The sequence below is a fragment of the Balaenoptera ricei genome, chromosome 14, assembly GCF_028023285.1.
Source record: "Balaenoptera ricei isolate mBalRic1 chromosome 14, mBalRic1.hap2, whole genome shotgun sequence".
In the NCBI taxonomy this organism is placed as follows: domain Eukaryota; kingdom Metazoa; phylum Chordata; class Mammalia; order Artiodactyla; family Balaenopteridae; genus Balaenoptera; species Balaenoptera ricei.
The window spans coordinates 58,029,222-58,048,391 of NC_082652.1; the positions used below are offsets into that span (position 1 = coordinate 58,029,222).

Sequence of the window (19,170 nt, forward strand, 5' to 3'; positions counted from 1 at the left end):
CAAGCTCACCTGTTTAAAGAATGCAATACTCTCACAGCTTTCAAAGGAAATAGATTGTTATTTTGAAATTGAATAGATGGGCTTGGTCTAAACACTATAGACGCTGCTAAATGACAAAGCTGTTTCATCATGGCTTGAATTTCTCAATTTCTGAAATCTTGGCTCAATGCAGTATGCATGTGAGCTAAAGAAAATAAATAAATGGTGATATCTTGGGAAAAGTTCGATCAGACAGAGTCAATGAACAGTAAAAGGTAGGGTCCAAGTTCCTCCAAGTAAATTGAGTTTACTTTCTAAACCCAAAACATGCAGTGGAGCAGCTAATGAAATTCTTGCTTAATATTTGGTCATGAGAAATTAAGCTTCAAATGAAATTAGATTCTCCTTGTGATTTCACAGATCCTTTGAAAATAGAAATTGCACCTTAAAGTCCAGCTTGAGTATACTCCTGATTCTCAGTTGCAGTAAGAGAAACATATTCCCTAACCTTATGAAAGTCCAGCTTTTCATAGGTGAAGGGATTGCTCCTTTTAAAGCATGCTGCTGCTTTTGTCAGGTGGATTATAAGTGCTTGTCTCTGACACATACTCTCTCCTTTATGTTGTATTACTTCGCATATACTTTTATGGTGCTTTGCAAATATTTTAAAGTTAATAGAATCAGTCTTTATGTCTTTACCATATGCTTTAAAAACCCCTTTTCCATTTTAACCTAACTAGTACTTTCTAACTTGTTCTCCTAGAATGAGAGACTACAGGCATTGCTTGGAGACAACGAAAAGATGAACTTGTCAGATGTGGAACTTATCCCATTGCCTTTAGAACCCCAGGTGAAAATTAGAGGAATAATCCCAGAAACAGCTACATTATTTAAGGTAACTGTGGTGGATCTTCAGACACTACCTTTGAAAAAAGATACCTTTTATTTATCAGTGTGTTTTGTTTTAAGATCTTTTTGTATTATCAGTAGACATTTTTATGTGGAATGTATAAAATATTTTTATATCTCTGGATTTTTTTATCTTTAATTTTTGAGCTATTTATTAATCACCTGCTTTTTCTCATGTAAGCTTTTTTTTTTTAAAAAAGTAAAAGTTAAATTGCAAACTTAGACATTATAAGTTCCTGTGGTTAGATATGAGTTCCAGTTAACCTATGACTTAAATTTTTTCTTGTATTTTCAAGTGTAGTAATTCTCTTTAGTCCTTAATAGCATGCCAGACTTTCTTTTGGCTGGCCACCACCTGGATAGTTAGAAAGAACTGGTAGCAGCTGCCTTCTCTAAGCAGGCCAAAGGGCTGAGCATCATTACTTGTGAAGAAGCATCATTATCTGCTGGGCATCATATTGAAAGGTCTCTCTGAGGCATGATGTTTTAGGTCTTCTGATTCTAAGGGTAGAAGGGCATAAGTTGCATTGGGATATTACTTTGTATCAGATAAGAAAGGGCTCATAGATCAACAACTTGGGTATATGAAAAGGGGTGTGATTACAGTAAAAAATAGTTGATTTTTTTAAAGGTGTGTTTAAAGGCAGCCCATGGCAGCCCAGCTCACACAACTGCAACGTTAGTTTCATAAAGCAGTACTTAACCTTACTGCATATTACGGACTCTAATAGTTTCTATTCTTTTAAAAACTATTCTGTTGCATTAATTTTTAAATGTTGTTTGCAACCTATTCAATTGGTTTTAAAACTCATTATTGAATTATATCCTGCAATTTGAAAAATGCTGGTACAGGAGAGAAAATGCAAGTATTTCTTAGTTCATGCTAGAACTCCCAAATAAGACCTGCTTCTAATAATTTTCATTCCCTTAGGACTAATCAAAACCAGTGAATCAAAAAAGGAGTTTTATCATTTTTTTGCAAACAGGATGAAAAAGAATATCTAAGACAAAAAGCAGGAGTTGTAAGAGTGGGGCATAAGAATCTATCATTATTGTTTAGTGTATTCTGGATCAATTTTTCCCTTAATAATATAATTTTATAATTATGTCTTATATACACAAAGTAGATGGTCAATAAAATATCATGGGACATCATTTTAATCCTAATATTCAGTCCTGATTTTTTTCTTCCAGCCCTTATTAAGTATGTGGACATTCTTAAAAATTCTGAATTGCAGTTTACAATTAATGGTTCTAGGGCGTTTACCACATAACTCTAGCATTATAATTCTTAACCATTTTTGAGTCATGAATGCCTTTAAGAGTCCAATGAAAGTGATGGATTGGATACTGTAGAATGTTACCCATATGCTTGTACATACACTGAAATGTCTGCACAGAGTTGTAGGGGAATCCATGAATTCCTGTTGTCTTTTTATGAACTCCTTAGAGCTGAAAAGGTTATGCACCTAGTTTTCAATATTTTTAAACAGTATTTTGTAGACCTTAGCTTAAGAATGAAAGCTAGATCTCCATGGGGAGTGAACCCCTTAAGGCACTGGGATTAGTGCTTAGTTATCCTGAGGTTGTCAGCTGCTTGCATTAGATTTCAGATGAAATCTAAATTTCAGAATCAGATCCGAGTCTGAAAAGGGAAATTACAACAAAGAACCTCTTGCTTATCATTTATCTTTAGGAAGATCACTTCCAGTTTTCTTGAGCTTTTGTGAGCTAGGGTACAAGGTAATTTATAAAATATATTTTTGCCTGAGGTGATAAAAGGATACTACAAATTTAAGATAATTTAAAGTTTGGAGTTTCAGTCCACTAGAGGTTGTAGGTTCTAAACATATATTCTTTGAAGCATTTTTGATGCCTTTTCCCCCAATGTTTTATACGAAAGTTTTCAAACATACAGCAAAGTTGAAAGACTTTCACAGTAAACAACTGTATACCCACTACTTCTATCCTATTATTAACATTTTACTGTATTTGCTTTGTCACACGTCTGTTCATCCCTCTGTCTGATACTTTTTGTGCTATTGTTTCTCATAGCCTGTATAAATTAAGGTTATTATTATTTGTTTTCTTTATTAGACTCATTTCTTTTCTTTAGATTATTATAAATTTCCCCACATTTCCATCTTATATAATTTGAAAATAATATTTTTATTTCCAGAGTGCCCTTATGCCTGCACAGTTATTCTTTAAGACAGAAGATGGAGGCAAATATCCAGTTATATTTAAGCATGGGGATGATTTACGCCAAGATCAACTTATTCTCCAAATCATTTCACTCATGGACAAGGTGAACATAACCTTATGTTGGTAGGGAACATTTTTTCATTTTAGAAATCGATGATTTAGTGGATATGCTATACATGGACAGAATTGTTTGTAACATTCAGATGCAGTCCTAGAAAGCTGAACAATCTTCACTTGATCTTGAGCAAATTTAGTTGTTTTTGTACATTGCAGGATGGCTCTTGTGATTAGTATAAAATGAAACTGCATGTGTTCCTTTTTATAAAAACTTTTTTCCCAGTTAAGTTCTTTCAATGTTAAATTTAGTAATTTTCTTCCTCTTAGTCAATTAAATCTTCTTTTTAAAATCCTGTTTCTGTCCCTGGCTTATAAAGGAAAATATTTGTCCTCATTTCCTTTTTCTGAGTTCTAAAATACTTTGTGACCAGTAAGGCCTGCATAAATCCTTAGGAGGAACCCTTCTGTTCATCGAAAACTGACAGTGATTTAGAAAAAGATAAAAAATTTGACATACCACCATGTAAAGTGTTTAATACATTTATTTTGATAATAAATAAAAGTTAAATTAACTAATTGATTTAATTAAACCTTAATTTAGGTTTACCTTCTAAATCTCTGTGTATTAAACTGCTATAGCACTTGCGTGCAAAACTATTTTATAACATTCTTTTCATTTGGTTAATATAACTTTTGATCTTAAGCTGCTACGAAAAGAAAATCTGGATTTGAAGTTGACGCCCTATAAAGTATTAGCCACTAGTACAAAACATGGTAAGTTTATTTTATAACATGATTATTTATTTCAGTGTCCAATGAATATACTTTTCCTTTTTTAATTGAAAATTGTTAAGAATGTTAGAGATTGAACTCATTTGTAACACTGAAGACCACTTGGGCCTTCCTGACTGCCGGCCTACCTTCCCTCTCTCCCTCCCTCCCTCCCTCCGTCCCTCCCTTTCTTCCTTCTGTCCTTCCTCCCTTTTATACCTCTTGGAATCATTAAACAACATATTTGGAAGAAAAATTAGCATCTTTCTGATATATTTCTTTGCATTCAAAACTTTCAGTAGCTACAAACTACAGTAGTTTTCTTCCATGGTGTTCTGTATCTGGAATCATTACTGAGCGTTACTAAAACCCAGAGAGGCTGTGCCCTGCTTATACAAGCCACTCAGCAGATGATGTTGCCTTATCCACTAATTTTTTTTTTAATATATGTCTAAGTCTTTTTGAGATTGAGTAACCTCTGGAAGTTTGACAGAAGATTCCCTAGGAATGCTTGCCTAATGCCTATTGTAAATTTTATAATCTTGTTACTCTTAGAGCTTCTTACCCTTAGGTACCTTGAAGAAACAAGTACCTGTTTTATTTTAGGCTTTCTGCCCTTCTCCAGGCCACTCCCAAATCTTTTTGATGGTTTAATTCCTCTTCTCATTTTTCTCTCAGAATGATATTGTTAAAAGTGCAAACATTCTACCATCCTACATAGATTGATTTATTTAGCTTTCATTTGCTCTTGGGACAAAGACAAAAGCCTTAGCTTAGTTTACAAGTTCTTGCATGGTATGACATACTTCTGCACCTATCTCTGTCACCTCTTTTTTGCCACCCTCCCCCTTGCTTCTTAGGCTTTAGCCACACCAGCCACCTTCCATTTTCTCAAATGTACCGTGCTCTTTTCAGTCTTATATGATCATTGTCTTTAATATCCTTTCCGCTTTACTAATTAATCTTTATCATCCTTCAAAACATGGTTCAGATGTCAGATGTCCTCTGATCCCTGTTGTAATATAGGTCTCCCTATGCTATTCTCTTTCGTTCATAGTTTTTATCCCAATAAAACTTGCAAGCTTGTTAAGATCTTTGAAAGGAGGGTCAAGGCTCTATTTTTGCTTACCTGGCCAAGTTCTTGCTACATAGTAGAAAAACTATAAACGTCTGTTAAGTGCATTAATGCAGACTGTTCAGTATTTATGATATAAGAATAAATGATACATTTCTTACTCTAAAGAAATATACAGTCTCCTAATTTGCATGTGAATAATTATAATGTAAGGCTTACCGAAACCAGATCATGGTTGTTTATGATCCTGAAATAGTTTCCATCATTCAACTTTGATTTTTTTTCACAGATTTGTAGTTTTATACTTCTTTTGTTGTCCCTAGACTTACCAGACTTACTTTTTCTCCTTGTTTTCCTGTATACTGTCTTCTTTCCCTTCTTTTTGGTAGTTTAAGGGATTTATACTTCCCTCTCATATAATTTCCAGGGAATGGCAGAAGATGGAATATTACACAAAGAAAGCCAATGAATATACTATAATTTTAGGGTTAGGTGATTGATATTCCACAATTCCAGATTTCTTAAAATGATTTTAAACTCAGAATAATTTTAATTGACATATGTTATAATACTATAGAAAGAAATTTTTATGCCAGATTTAAGAAGCCTAGCCTATTACTTTGTGTTCCTTGTGTATAATAATAGAAATTGGCCTAGAGAAGCATACAGATTGTCAGCTTAATTTTTTTTAAAAGTTTCCTTGTAGTTCCTATGATGTAAATGCCAGTGTATACTAAATACAGTGTTTATAGACCTCTTTAAGCTATTAGGTTTGTAGTGTATACATTTTCAAATGAAGACTATTCTTAGCAGAATCTTTATTTTTATTGCTTCACCAATAGCTATGCTTAATACAATGCATCTGTTTCTGTGTAGGCTTCATGCAGTTTATCCAGTCAGTTCCTGTTGCTGAAGTTCTTGATACAGAAGGAAGCATTCAGGTACAGTATCTATTTTAAAGATTTATAAATTTCATGAATATATTCTTATCATAAAAATTTCAATCTTTATAAAAAGTATATAAAGTTAGAAATGACAGTCTCTTTTTATCACCCGTCTTCCCTAAAGTTGTTTTCCTTTCCTGAGAAGTAAACAATGCTAACAGTTGGAAATGCTTCCATGGTTGATGTTCAGTTCCTTAAAATGGGCCTAACACATAATAGGAGATCAGGAATTAATTGGCAAACAAAGTTTAAATTTGTTAAAGTTCATGGTTGCATTATATTTCAAAGTATGGAAATATTATAATTTATTTAGCCATCAGTGAACATTATGATTATTTCCGATTTTTGTTGTTTGTCAGAACAGTGCTACAGTGATATTTTTGCTCGTACATGTTTGGCACAATTATTTTTTTAAGACCCTTATCCCCACCTCCAAAGTCATTTCTCTCCTTTAATATGAGAAAAGCCAAGTTGTTTCTGGGACTAAGCCATGTATACCTTTGGATTTTTTTTTTACATTTTAAATATGTGAATTAGTGTTTAATGCAGAATTCTTATTATATCTTAATAGTTTATTTTGTTAATTTTTAAATATAATTTTTCTTTTTCCTAAGAAAAATGTATATAATTCACACAGAAAAATTGATATGCCTGAGATGAAAAATAATACAGTGAAAGGCTTGATAGAGGATATTTGCTATAGTGTGTTTTTGTGTTTCTCAGTTTAGAGTGTCTCAGTAATTCAGTATGGAGTTTAGATTTGCAAGAAAGCGTTACTCTGATTTGTTGGCAAAACAGGTGGTTGATTCTGTTGTTTGGTTTGGGGTACAGTCATGTTCAGTGGTTAAAAGCTCACGCTCAAAACATCAAACTGCGTGAGTTTGAAGTTTGGCTCTGCAGCTTTCTAGCTAGATTTTGAGTAACCTTGCAAGCAGGTTAGCCTTTAGCTGGTATTTGGCTTTCAGTGAGAACTTGGCTTTTAACTGATAAGGGTGGTTCACATACCTAGACTGTTTGTACAAATAATATGATTTATAGCAAACAACCTGCTTTCCTTCTAGAATTTTGATAGTTACTGAACTAAATAGACTGTAGAGGGTGCCTGTATGACCAGCCCCCGGTAAGTATGCTCAGTGTATGCCTTCACAGAAGACAGCAAGGAGGATTGCACATGGAATTCACAGGCTTTGCCTGTGTGTTTTTCCCATGCTGATCCTGTTGTGTATACTTTTGCTGTAATACTCACTGCTTGTGGTACAACTGTACTGTAAGTTGAGTCTGTGACCTCACCTAACAAATCAAACCTGTCAGAGGTCTAGGGGACCCCCTAACATACCCTTCAAGTCTCAGTTTTTATATCTGTAAAATTTGGATAATGATGAAGAGTACCTAGCTCTAGAATTGTTCTGAAGATGACATGAAATGTATGCAGAGCTTCAACACAGGTTCTAACTGAAGTAATTGTTTAATAAAGTTATCAATTATTATGTTGCTCTGTGCAATTATGATTTTGTAAAATAAAGCCAATGACAGTTTGTGTCCTGATTCTTAGTTGCATGTGTGATCTATGTAAATAATTTTGCTGAGTCATAGCTTATCTCATCTTCAACTTTAGTAGATAATTAAAAATTGTTTTCCAAAATAATTGTTTTTTGGAAACAACTGTTTCTCATTGCTACCCATCTTTGCCTAATCTTGGTATTGTCAAACTTCTAAATTTTGGTATTTATTATTATTTAGTTTGCATTTCCCTGATTACCTGAAAGATTGAGTATTTAAAAATATGTGTAGGCCATTTATTTCTTCTGTGAAGTGCTTGTTCATATCTTTTGCCCATTTTCATGTTGGGTTGTTTGTCTTTTCCTTATTGATTTATAGGAGTTCTTTATATATTCTAGATATAGATTCTTTGTCAAACTTACAAAGTGTTCCAAAAAGCTTAAAACATAGGATAAACTTACTTTTTTAATAGTATGTTAGTTGTATTTTCAAATAATATACACTGTGTATTTTTCTTTAACATCTAGATGTAAGGGAATAGGTCCAGTTGGTAATCTGGGGAAAAAAATAAATGCACAATTTTACCCAGTGTTTCCAGACTCTTTGGACCTCTAGTGTATTTATCGTGCCCCTATAATTCTTTGGTTCAGTCTATATCTCTTATATTTATCTTTCTGTCACTTTCCTCTGAATCTGAAAATTCTTAGCATTGCATTCTAATTATTTTGAAAATTGGAATGTAACTTTATTGAGTTTGTTAATGGTAACAGTGTTTCAGTGGCCATACTTAAAAGGTAATTTTAAAAACTCATGTTCACTTTTAGGAGAATGTATGATACCCAAAAAATCCCTCATGTTTACATTCAGGAGAAAGGTGAAACAAACTGATAAATTAAGTATAGAGATATAGCAGTAAGTTTATTTAATGTTTTCCCCTGTGGTATAGAAGTAGCAGGCTTTTATTTATTTATTTGTTTGTTTGTTTGTCTTAGCCTATAAGCATAGTAATAAGACTGATTCCTGAGGAATATGCTTCCTAAAGTCCACATTTTATAATTACTGACTGCTTTACACCAGACACCTCTTTGTCATTATTTACAATTTTTAAATGCCTAATTTGTTTAAGGATTGTATTGAATTTATAAACATGTAAATAATATCTTTTCAGAACTTTTTTAGAAAATATGCACCAAGTGAGAATGGGCCAAATGGGATCAGTGCTGAAGTTATGGATACTTATGTTAAAAGCTGTGGTAAGTTTTTCAACTTACTACTTTTCATTGATATGTGGGAATAAAGGAAAACAAGCTATCCTGATATTACCATACTCATACACATTTAGAACATGTTAGGATTTTTTCTAGTCCATTTGGGCTACAATAACAAAATACCAGAGACTGGGTGACTTACAAACAACAGAGATTTATTTCTCACAGTTGTACAGGCTGGAAGTCTGAGATAAGATGCCAGCCTGGTCAGGTGAGGGCCTTCTTTGGGTCAAAGACTTGTTATTGTATCTACACCTGGTGGGAGGGGCTAGGGAGCTCTGTGGGGTATCTTTTATAAGGGGCTAATCCCATTCGTGAGGGCTAAGCACCTCCCGAAGTTCCCACCTCCTAACACCACTACCTTGGGCATTAGGATTTCAGCATGTGAATTTTGAGGGGACACAAACATTCAAACCACAGCAGTTTTAAATGCTCTATAAGAAGATTAAAAGATACAAAATGTGAAAAAAGAGGTCATTAATGTTTTGACGTAATAGTAGGAATAAGGTGTAAATTCTGTTTACTCTTTTATAGATGCATCTGTTTTTTTTTAACATCTTTATTAGAGTATAATTGATTTACAATGTTGTGTTAGTTTCTGCTGTATAACAAAGTGAATCAGCTATATGTATACATATATCCCCATATCCCCTCCCTCTTGCATCTCCCTCCCATCCTCCCTATCCCACCTCTCTAGGTGGTCACAAAGCACCAAGCTGATCTCCCTGTGCTATGTCGCTGCTTCCCACTAGCTATCTATTTTACATTTGAGAGTGTATATATGTCTAGAACACTCTCTCACTTCATCCCAGCTTACCCTTACCCTTCCCTGTCCTCAAGTCCATTCTCTACATCTGCATCTTTCTTCCTGTCCTGCCCCTAGGTTCATCAGAACCGTTTTTTTTTTTTTTCATTCCATATATGTGTGTTAGCATATGGTATTTGTTTTTCTCTTTCTGACTTACTTCACTCTGTATGACAGACTCTAGGTCCATCCACCTCACTACAAATAACTCAATTTCATTTCTTTTTATGGCTGAGTAATATTCCATTGTATATATGTGCTGCATCTTCTTTATCCATTCATCTGTCAATGGACACCTAGGTTGCTTCCATGTCCTGGCTACTGTAAATAGTGCTACAGTAAACACTGTGGTACAGGACTCTTTTTGAATGATGGTTTTTCTCAGGGTGTATGCCCATAGTGGGATTGCTGGGTCATATGGTAGTTCTGTTTTTAGTATTTTAAGGAACCTCCATACTGTTCTCCATAGTGGCTGTATCAATTTACATTCCCACCAACAGTGCAAGAGGGTTCCCTTTTCTCCACACCCTCTCCAGCATTTATTGTTTATAGATTTTTTGATGATGGCCATTCTGACTGGTGTGAGGTGATACCTCATTGTAGTTTTGATTTGCATTTCTCTAGTGATTAGTGATGTTGAGCATCCTTTCATGTTTGTTGGCAGTCTGTATATCTTCTTTGGAGAAATGTCTATTTAGATCTTCTGTCCATTTTTGGATTGGGTTGTTTGTTTTTTTGATATTGAGCTGCATGAGCTGCTTGTGTATTTTGGAGATTAATCCTTTGTCAGTTGCTTTGTTTGCAAATATTTTCTCCCATTCTGAGGGTTGTCTTTTTGTCTTGTTCATGGTTTCCTTTGCTTTGCAAAAGCTTTGAAGTTTCATTAGGTCCCATTTGTTTATTTTTGTTTTTATTTCCATTTCTCTAGGGGGTGGGTCAAAAAGGATCTTGCTGTGATTTATGTCCAAGAGTGTTCTTCCTATGTTTTCATCTAAGAGTTTTATAGTGTCTGGCCTTACATTTAGGTCTTTAATCCATTTTGAGTTTATTTTTGTGTATGGTGTTAAGAAGTATTCTAGCTGTCCAGTTTTCCAGCACCACTTATTGAAGAGGCTATCTTTTCTCCATTGTATATTCTTACCTCCTTTATCAAAGATAAGGTGACCATATGTGCGTGGGTTTATCTCTGGGCTTTCTATCCTGTTCCATTGATCTATATTTCTGTTTTTGTGCCAGTACCATACTATCTTGATTACTGTAGCTTCATAGTATAGCCTGAAGTCATGGAGCCTGATTCCTGGGCTCTGTTTTTCTTCCTCTGGATTGCTTTGGCTATTCGGGATCTTTTGTGTTTCCATACAAATTGTGAATTTTTTTGTTCTAGTTCTGTGAAAAATGCCATTGGTAGTTTGATAGGGATTGCACTGAATCTGTGCATTGCTTTGGGTAGTATAGTCATTTTCACAATGTTGATTCTTCCAATCAAATACATGGTATATCTTTCCATCTATTTGTATCATCTTTAATTTCTTTCATCAGTGTCTTACAGTTTTCTGCATACAGGTCTTTTGCCTCCTTAGGTAGATTTATTCCTAGGTATTTTATTCTTTTTGTTGCAATAGTAAATGGAAGTGTTTCCTTAATTTCTCTTTCAGATTTTTCATCATTAGTGTATAGGAATACAGGAGATTTCTGTGCATTAATTTTGTATCCTGCTACTTTACCAAATTCATTGATTAGCTCTAGTAGTTTTCTGGTAGCATCTTTAGGATTCTCTATGTGTAGTATCATGCCATCTGCAAACAGTGACAGCTTTACTTCTTCTTTTCTGATTTGGATTCCTTTTATTTCTTTTCTTCTCTGATTGCTGTGGCTAAAACTTCCAAAACTATGTTGAATATTAGTGGTAAGAGTGGGCATCCTTGTCTTGTTCCGGATTTTAGAGAAAATAGTTTCAGTTTTTCACCATTGAGAACGATGTTGGCTATGGGTTTGTTGTATATGGCCTTTATTACGTTGAGGTAAGTTCCCTCTATCCCTACTTTCTGGAGAGTTTTTAGCATGCGTGGGTGTTGAATTTTGTCAAAAGCTTTCTCTGCATCTATTGAGGTTATCATATGGTTTTTATCCTTCAGTTTGTTAATATGGTATATCACATTGATTTGCGTGTATTAAAGAATCCTTGCATTCCTGGGATAAACCCCACTTGATCATGGTGTATGTTCCTTTTAATGTGCCTTTGGATTCTGTTTGCTAGTATTTTGTTGAAGATTTTTGCATCTATGGTCATCAGTGATATTGGTCTGTAGTTTTCTTTTTTTGTGACATCTTTGTCTGGTTTTGGTATCAGGGTTATGGTGGCCTCGTAGAATGAGTTTGGGAGTGTTCCTCCTTCTGCTATATTTTGGAAGGGTTTGAGAAGGATAGGTGTAGCTCTTCTCTAAGTGTTTGATAGAATTCGCCTGTGAAGTCACCCGGTCCTGGGTTTTTGTTTGTTGGAAGATTTTTAATCACAGTTTCAATTTCAGTGCTTGTTATTGGTCTGTTTATATTTTCTCTGTCCTCCTGGTTTTGTCTCGGGAGGTTGTGCTTTTCTAAGAATTTGCCCATTTCTTCCAGGTTGTCAATTTTATTGGCATATAGTTGCTTGTAGTAATGCCTCATGATTCTTTGTATTTCTGCAGGGTCAGTTGTTACTTCTCCTTTTTCATTTCTAATTCTGTTGATTTGAGTCTTCTCCCTTTTTTCTTGATGAGTCTGGCTAGTGGTTTATCCATAGATGCATCTTTTCAATCACTTAACTATTTTGTATTTATAAGTTATTTCTTCCTGGAAGCTGTAATTTTTCCCTTGATTTTCCCTGAGTTTGAGTAAGCAATTAAGTAGACTGTGGGAAAAGTCTGTCAGGAATAATTATATTTTTGATAAATCTCTAGAGCTAAGATAACAGTGCTATGTTAGGAGGTGCCTCTCATGGTATTTTAGATTAGTACTTATGGTCCCTTTCTGGACATAAGTAAGTAGTGGCATGCCATAGGGATTAATTCAAATATTTCAACCACTTATGCCTATTCTCATGAAGTTTATATTCTAGAGGATTATTTTTTTATTTTCTTAGGAGATTTTTTTTTTTTTTATAACTAGATTGTTTAAGGGAGGGTTAATAAAGGAGTTGACACTAGAGTTGAGCCCTGAATATTGACACTAGAGTTGAGCCCTGAATAGTATATGGCATATATCATGTTATACCTGTTTTACATAAATATTATATTTATGTTTATGTCCATATTTCTACTTAAACAGTCAAGCTTGGGGAAGCAAGTAGAGGATTTTCTAGACATATAACAACTATATTTAAACTTTCCTATCATTTTATGGCTTATAAATTGCTCTCTTATACATGACATTTTTTTTATTTTTCACAATGCTCCCATGAGATAGTATTCCAGATTATTTTGTACTACATAATTTATTCCCAAATTTATACTTGATACATTTTTGGCTGAGAAGTATAAAGAAAATATAATATTCCTAGGAACTTTTAAATTACTGAAATAAAATGTGTGTATGTATATTCATATTCCTTGTGGTTTTAATTCTTATTTTAACCTAAGGAACGTTACATGTGTTACATGTAACTGCTTACCCATAAAAATGATCACATACAGGGTATTTAGATTTTAAGACTAAAAAAAATTGAAGCATCTAAGAGAAAATGTTTCCCTTTATTAACTAACTCTGTATTTCTCTCTCCTTTCCCTCTTTCCCTTCCTGCTTTACTTCCTTTCCTCTTTCCTTTTTTCCCTTTTCTCTTCTATTCATTTTTTTCTCCATTAAGTCTGTGTTTTCTAAGATCTGAAAAATTAATGTACTTCTAAAGGCTTGATAGATCACTCACATGGCTGGCAGCTTATACTGTTTTTCAGCAAGGCTTGTCAATCAAGGCAACCGTACAAGGCTTCCCTACGGCTTGTGTTTCTCAGAGCTGGGTTTCAAGAGGAAGTATTCTAAGAGACAGGAAGTAGAAACTTTTGGTTTCTGAAGGCCTGGATTGGGAAGCTGGCAGTTTGTCACTTCTGTCATATTCTGTTGGTCAAAGGAGTCACAGAACCTGCCTGGATTCAAGGGGAAAGGATATAGTTCCCATCTTGAATGAAAAGCATGTTAAGGAATCTTTAATCTGCCACACCTAGTTTTCAGTATTTTATTACCTGAGATATTTTGTATGCCATCAAGCAATTACCTCGTGTCTTTTTACTTTCTGATAGTTACAGTAAATTTTTTTACCTTGTAAATCTATTTAATAAAGAAATGTTAACTTTTTCTACTTGAAGTATATATGCACACAACCTTATAAGTATTGACTAAAGTTTGAAAACCCTGCTCACTTAAAAAAAGTACTGGAACAATATTTTATAATATGTGCTAAATGTCATAGTATTGTGCCTTTTATATAATGTTCCATTTTTTCCCATTAGCTAATGAAAATATGACTTTTTTTAATGTAAAAAAAAAATAGCCATTTAAATTGTACCTGGACAGTTAACTTCAAATTAGATATTCTTCCTAATAAAAGCATTTCACATTTCTTCATATCCTGATAACTGATTTGATGGCAGGCCTTCTCTTCATCTTATTTTGAATACCCTTCTGTTTTCTATATGTATTGCTGTGTTACAAAATAATTTTTTGTGTTTCAGTGAGTTTGGTAGCATTCCAGGTAATGTTGCAAGTTGAAAGCCATTATTTGAATTTTTCATTAGAGGATTCAATGCTTAATAAGTTGCAACATTGTACTAGAATCTGATTGTTGGGCATTATCACATAGATGCATGTATTATAAGTTTCATTTTAAAAAGTAATGTTTTAGGTTTTTGGCAAAGTGTAAGAAGACGAATGCGATTAGTTATGGTGACATTTTTTCCGGATTATGCAGGGTGTCAAATCTATATTATGCAAGTAAATGTGGGAACACTGATTATTCTCACACTCATATCTTTACTAGTAAAGAGAGATAGTATTGTTTAGTTGTCTATATTTCTCTGTATTTTGCTTTAAGTCAAAGTTGTTTGGTAAAACCAATTTCAAGATGTTTGTGTATCTCACATGAAGTCCAAATACTAATGAATAGCATCCTTTTGACAAGATTCTCTTGGACAGGTATAGTGTTTCCATTATAGTTAAAGAATAACTTCAGTTTTCCTGAAACTCTTCTGATCTACTCTGTGCCATCTCAGATCATTCTGAATATTGTTTATATCCTCAAAATTTCTGAGGATCATCCTACTCTTGCCTCACATACCTCTTTCAGGACGTAATCTTTTATGTTTTAAGTGTTGACATTTGAATTATTGAAACACCCCAAATTCTCACCTCCACCATTTATATATATGAAAGAGAGAAAGATCATATGCTGTCTCACTTGACTTAAAAAACATTTATTGAAATGATCATCCAACATATTTATGACCTTAACACACTGAGGCAGGGTAAAAAGGCTCTTTTTCATACATTTTCCACTTCCATTGGAAAATAATCCAGTAATAACAATGAAATATTACTGAGAAATCAAATTTGATGATAAAGAGTAGTGTATAAAAACATCTTGTTTTATCAGTAGAGACAGGCATAATTCATACATGTCTAGTTACATGAAAATTTTAGGTCAAAAATACTGTTGCTGTATATGTGAATCATTACTTTCATAGAGATAGCTAAACAACTTGAAACAAAGTAAATAGTGATAAAAATTAAACTAATTGTAATTTATAATGAATAAGAAGATAACTAGTACCATGTAACAACTCAGATGCACTGATAACACAATGATGTTCTTTGTGAAAATTGCAGGAGTTTCAGCTATCTTCATATGCATATTATCAGTAGGAGTTTTGTATCCTTGACAAGTGGCAACCAGATTTCTAAGTGAATCCCTTATTAGAGAACTCAGTGTGCTAAGTTCTAATGTGTTCTCAGTTCTCTTTACCAATATCAGATCTAATATCCTTCAGTTAAGTCACTTACTAGTTTTTCAATGGAGAGCCTTTAGTCATTTGTGGAACTGCATATTTTGCAGCAGTTTTAGAGCAATGCTACTGCAAGTATAATCCAACAGCATTAGCTTCACCTGGGCACTTGTTTGTATTACAGACTCTCAGGCCTTTCCCCTGCTGTTTGGATCAGAATCTGCATACAGGATTCCCAGGGGATTCTTAGGTGCATTAGAACACTAGAGAGGGCTTTTCAAACTTTGATATATATAACAATCACTCTCTGGACACTGCCCCTGGAGACTCTGATGCAATAGGAATGAAGTAAGGCTTAAGAGTTTGCATTTTTAACAAGATTCTAGGTGGTAGTGAAACTGCCAGTCTGTGTATCACATTTTGAGTAGCAATGCCCTAGATCAAATGTCAGTCAATTTTTCCCTAAAGCCTTTCAGATAGTAAATATATTTATACTTTTCAGGCCAGGTGGTCTCTGTTGCAACCATTCAACCAGGCCATTATAGTGCTTAAGAAATATTGAAATAAGTGGGCGTGGCTCTGTTCCAATAAAGTTTCTTTATAAAATATAAAAACAGAGGGGGACCAATTTGGGCCATCAAGCTGTATTTGCTCATCCTTTATATAAATGACCCTCAAGTCCCCCAGTGGCCCAACTACCAGTTTCATTCAGCATCAGTTAACATAATCTAACTATAGTGGTTTACACACGTAACAGTTACTTTCTTTTTTGTAAGAAGCCCAGGTGTAAGCCATTACTGTTGTTGTTTTAACTCTTTCGGGATGTTAGTGTCAACCAAGGTCTCTGATTCCCTTGGTCAGCTCCCTCTATAAAAATGCTCACCACAAAACTACATTTGCCTCCGTCTTACTGGACAGGCCTAACTTCAAGTGAGGCTGGGAAATGTAGTCTTTTATGTAGGTGCAGTCTTGCCCCAGAAATCTTAGTTTGGTCTTGTTTTAAGGAAGAAGTGTACATAGGATATTGCGTTGTTGGCAAACTAGTAGTCCTCGTCACACTACAGACTATATTTTGAGAATAACTGATTTGTTTAGTCAACTGTAACTGATTTGTTACAGTTAAGTGAAAATTATTAGTAGACCAGTAATATGATTAGAAGCATTTTTTTGAATGATAGTATGCTATCTTTCATTCATTCTCTACATATGGATATATTTTGAAATATATATAATATATAATTTTATCTAGAATTAGGGTATGGTGAGTTATTCTAAACAAATATACTTGAGCTTAAATATCTTGTTGAATGTTACATCCATCAAAATAGCCACTTTGGGAAGGAGGAATTACACAGAGTACAGTGCAAAAGTGGCATAAGCAATGATGTTAGAGTCTAACTTAGTTTTAAACCCCAGCCCAGTGACCTTGGACAATCCTGTTAACTTCTGGAGCCTTAGGTTTTTTCATTTGAGGGATGGTGATAATACTTAACTGACATCATTAAAAGCGTTAGACATGATGAATGTAGTGTGCCTAGCTAAGAACCTAGCCTTCAATAAATTGTAACTGTGTTTATAATTGTAATTGAAGATTAATCTGATGATGGATGTCATTGCTTAAGTCACTTTTGGACTTCCAGAATGGCCTTCAGAACCTGAATTAAATGAACTTTAGTATTAATCGAATTTAGACAGGATTAATTTGGTCATTAACAGGTGGTCCGATCTTTTTTCTACATAGTGTCTGAAATAAACATGTGTTTGTAAATACTGGCATAGTCATATGTGTGTTTGCAAGTTGCATTTGTTCTTAAGTTACTAATGCGAGAAACAGAACAGAAAAAAAACAGCTTCAAACAAGTGTTATTTGCTTAAATTTTTGGAGCACTTTCATCGTGCGCCAGGTTTCCAGACTTTAGAAGAGAAAGAAAAAGAGAATAAAGGTAGAGACAGTGACTCTGCCCCTGGTCCTGCTCATGTAATTTGTCTTAATTTAGAGGATTATGCTGTGAACTTCATACATGCCTTTACCACTCACGTGAATTCATTTGTTTTCTATCTGCTGGCACTTCAAGATTGTTTCTCTAAAGATTTTTTTTTTTAATTCTGCACTTACTTTTGTTATAGTATAGATAAGATGGTTGTGGGATGGTTGACTTCATTATGTGTGTTTCTGCAGACACATTTTTTTCACAGTCATTCTTAACATATATCTAATTTGAAATGAAAAACGATAGACACATGTTATAATTAAGGTTTCTGAAACCTCATTTAACTTTTGATTAAAGTGACTTTTATAATTTGACAGAATTTTACAGGATATTTTTTCTGTTGCAAATAATAATTTGAGTTTCAAGTGATAGCCTCTTCATAGAGTCAAAGATTACACATTTAATTTGAGAACTTAGGTAAGAATTCAGAAAGAGTAGTAATCAATTTGAAATTAAAGTAGCACAAACTGCTGTTGTATTCAGTTGTATGTATTACCTGGTTTGCATGTGTTTTTCACAATTCTTTTGTCTTTTGTTTTTGAACTGTTATTGCAGCTGGATATTGCGTGATTACATATATTCTTGGAGTTGGAGACAGGCACCTGGATAACCTTTTGCTGACAAAAACAGGTAACAAATAATGGCTAGTAGCAGATATACATTTTATATGCCAGTGATTTTTGCCCTGGAATCTACTTCGTAAGAAAATAAATTGCATAAATGAATTTAAATTGAAGTCCCTTTATATGGTACCTTGGAAGGACATGTAAGGGAATCTCCCATCCCTTATAAGAACTGCTTTAGTAGAAATCCTACAGATGGTCATCTAGTCCTTACTTCTTGAAATGCCTCCTTTAGTGGGAAGCCCATAATGTTTGCAAGCAGTCCAATCTCTTACTGTACAGCTCTAGTTAGAATGTTTAAATGTTCTTTCTCTTATCAAACAACACTGAACTCACATTAACTTCTATCTTTAACTCTTTACCTTTTCCCCTTGGAGTTATGTGGAATAATCATTCTCATCCTCCTTCTTCCTAATAACTCCTTGGCCCCATGGCTTTAAACACCATCTCTGTGCAACTTCCAAACTTACTCTATTTCAGTCCATTTCATTAGCTGTTTACTTGAAATCCTAAATATACAGCTAGTCATAAAAGTTGTTTTCTTCCTCCACTACCTGCCTGATAAGCTGCTCCTCACTTGGTTTCCCCATCTTAATAAATAGTAACATCACCTACTCAGTTGTTTACGCCCCAGACTTGGGAGTCATTTTTAATTGCACTATTGACTTCATCTTACATATCGAATCTATTATCAAATTGTATCTACTGCTCACCAAAATAAATCATAAAGTTACCCCCTCTTCATTTCCACTGCTTTGATCCCATTTGAAACCACCAGTATCTTTTGCCCAAACTGTATGATTAAAATCTGAACTCTTTACTGTAGCCATTGTGGCTTGCCTACACTAACAGGTTTGAATGTCTGAATGTAAAATCACTCCTGTTTTGGGCAAGTGTCCTTGTTGTTTCTTCTTCCTGGGAAGCTCTTCTCTCAGATCTTTCAAGACTTTGGTTAGTAAGTCTAAGATTGAATGGCATCTTTTTAGAGTAGCCTTTTCTAACTCTCCAGTCAAATAATATTTATATACCTGCCACCCCACTTCTCTCCATTACTTTCTATTTATTATTCTGTTTTGT

The 19,170-nt window shown here is 34.2% G+C and overlaps 1 protein-coding gene across 7 annotated transcripts in view; it reads left to right on the forward strand.

Annotated features, from left to right (window-relative positions):
- The window catches only part of PIK3C3 (phosphatidylinositol 3-kinase catalytic subunit type 3), a 167,927-nt gene that overhangs the window by 112,164 nt on the left and 36,593 nt on the right, over window positions 1–19,170 (forward strand). For all 7 annotated transcript variants that reach the window (XR_009497258.1, XR_009497257.1, XM_059894393.1 and 4 more), the window contains 6 exons: window positions 743–874; window positions 3,068–3,196; window positions 3,855–3,924; window positions 5,873–5,937; window positions 8,609–8,693; window positions 18,026–18,100. Coding sequence is in view for 5 of the 7 variants with exons in the window: in XM_059894393.1 (XP_059750376.1) it covers window positions 743–874; window positions 3,068–3,196; window positions 3,855–3,924; window positions 5,873–5,937; window positions 8,609–8,693; window positions 18,026–18,100 (556 nt within the window). In the remaining 2 variants the exon portion in view is untranslated. The remainder of the gene's footprint in view (window positions 1–742; window positions 875–3,067; window positions 3,197–3,854; window positions 3,925–5,872; window positions 5,938–8,608; window positions 8,694–18,025; window positions 18,101–19,170) is intronic.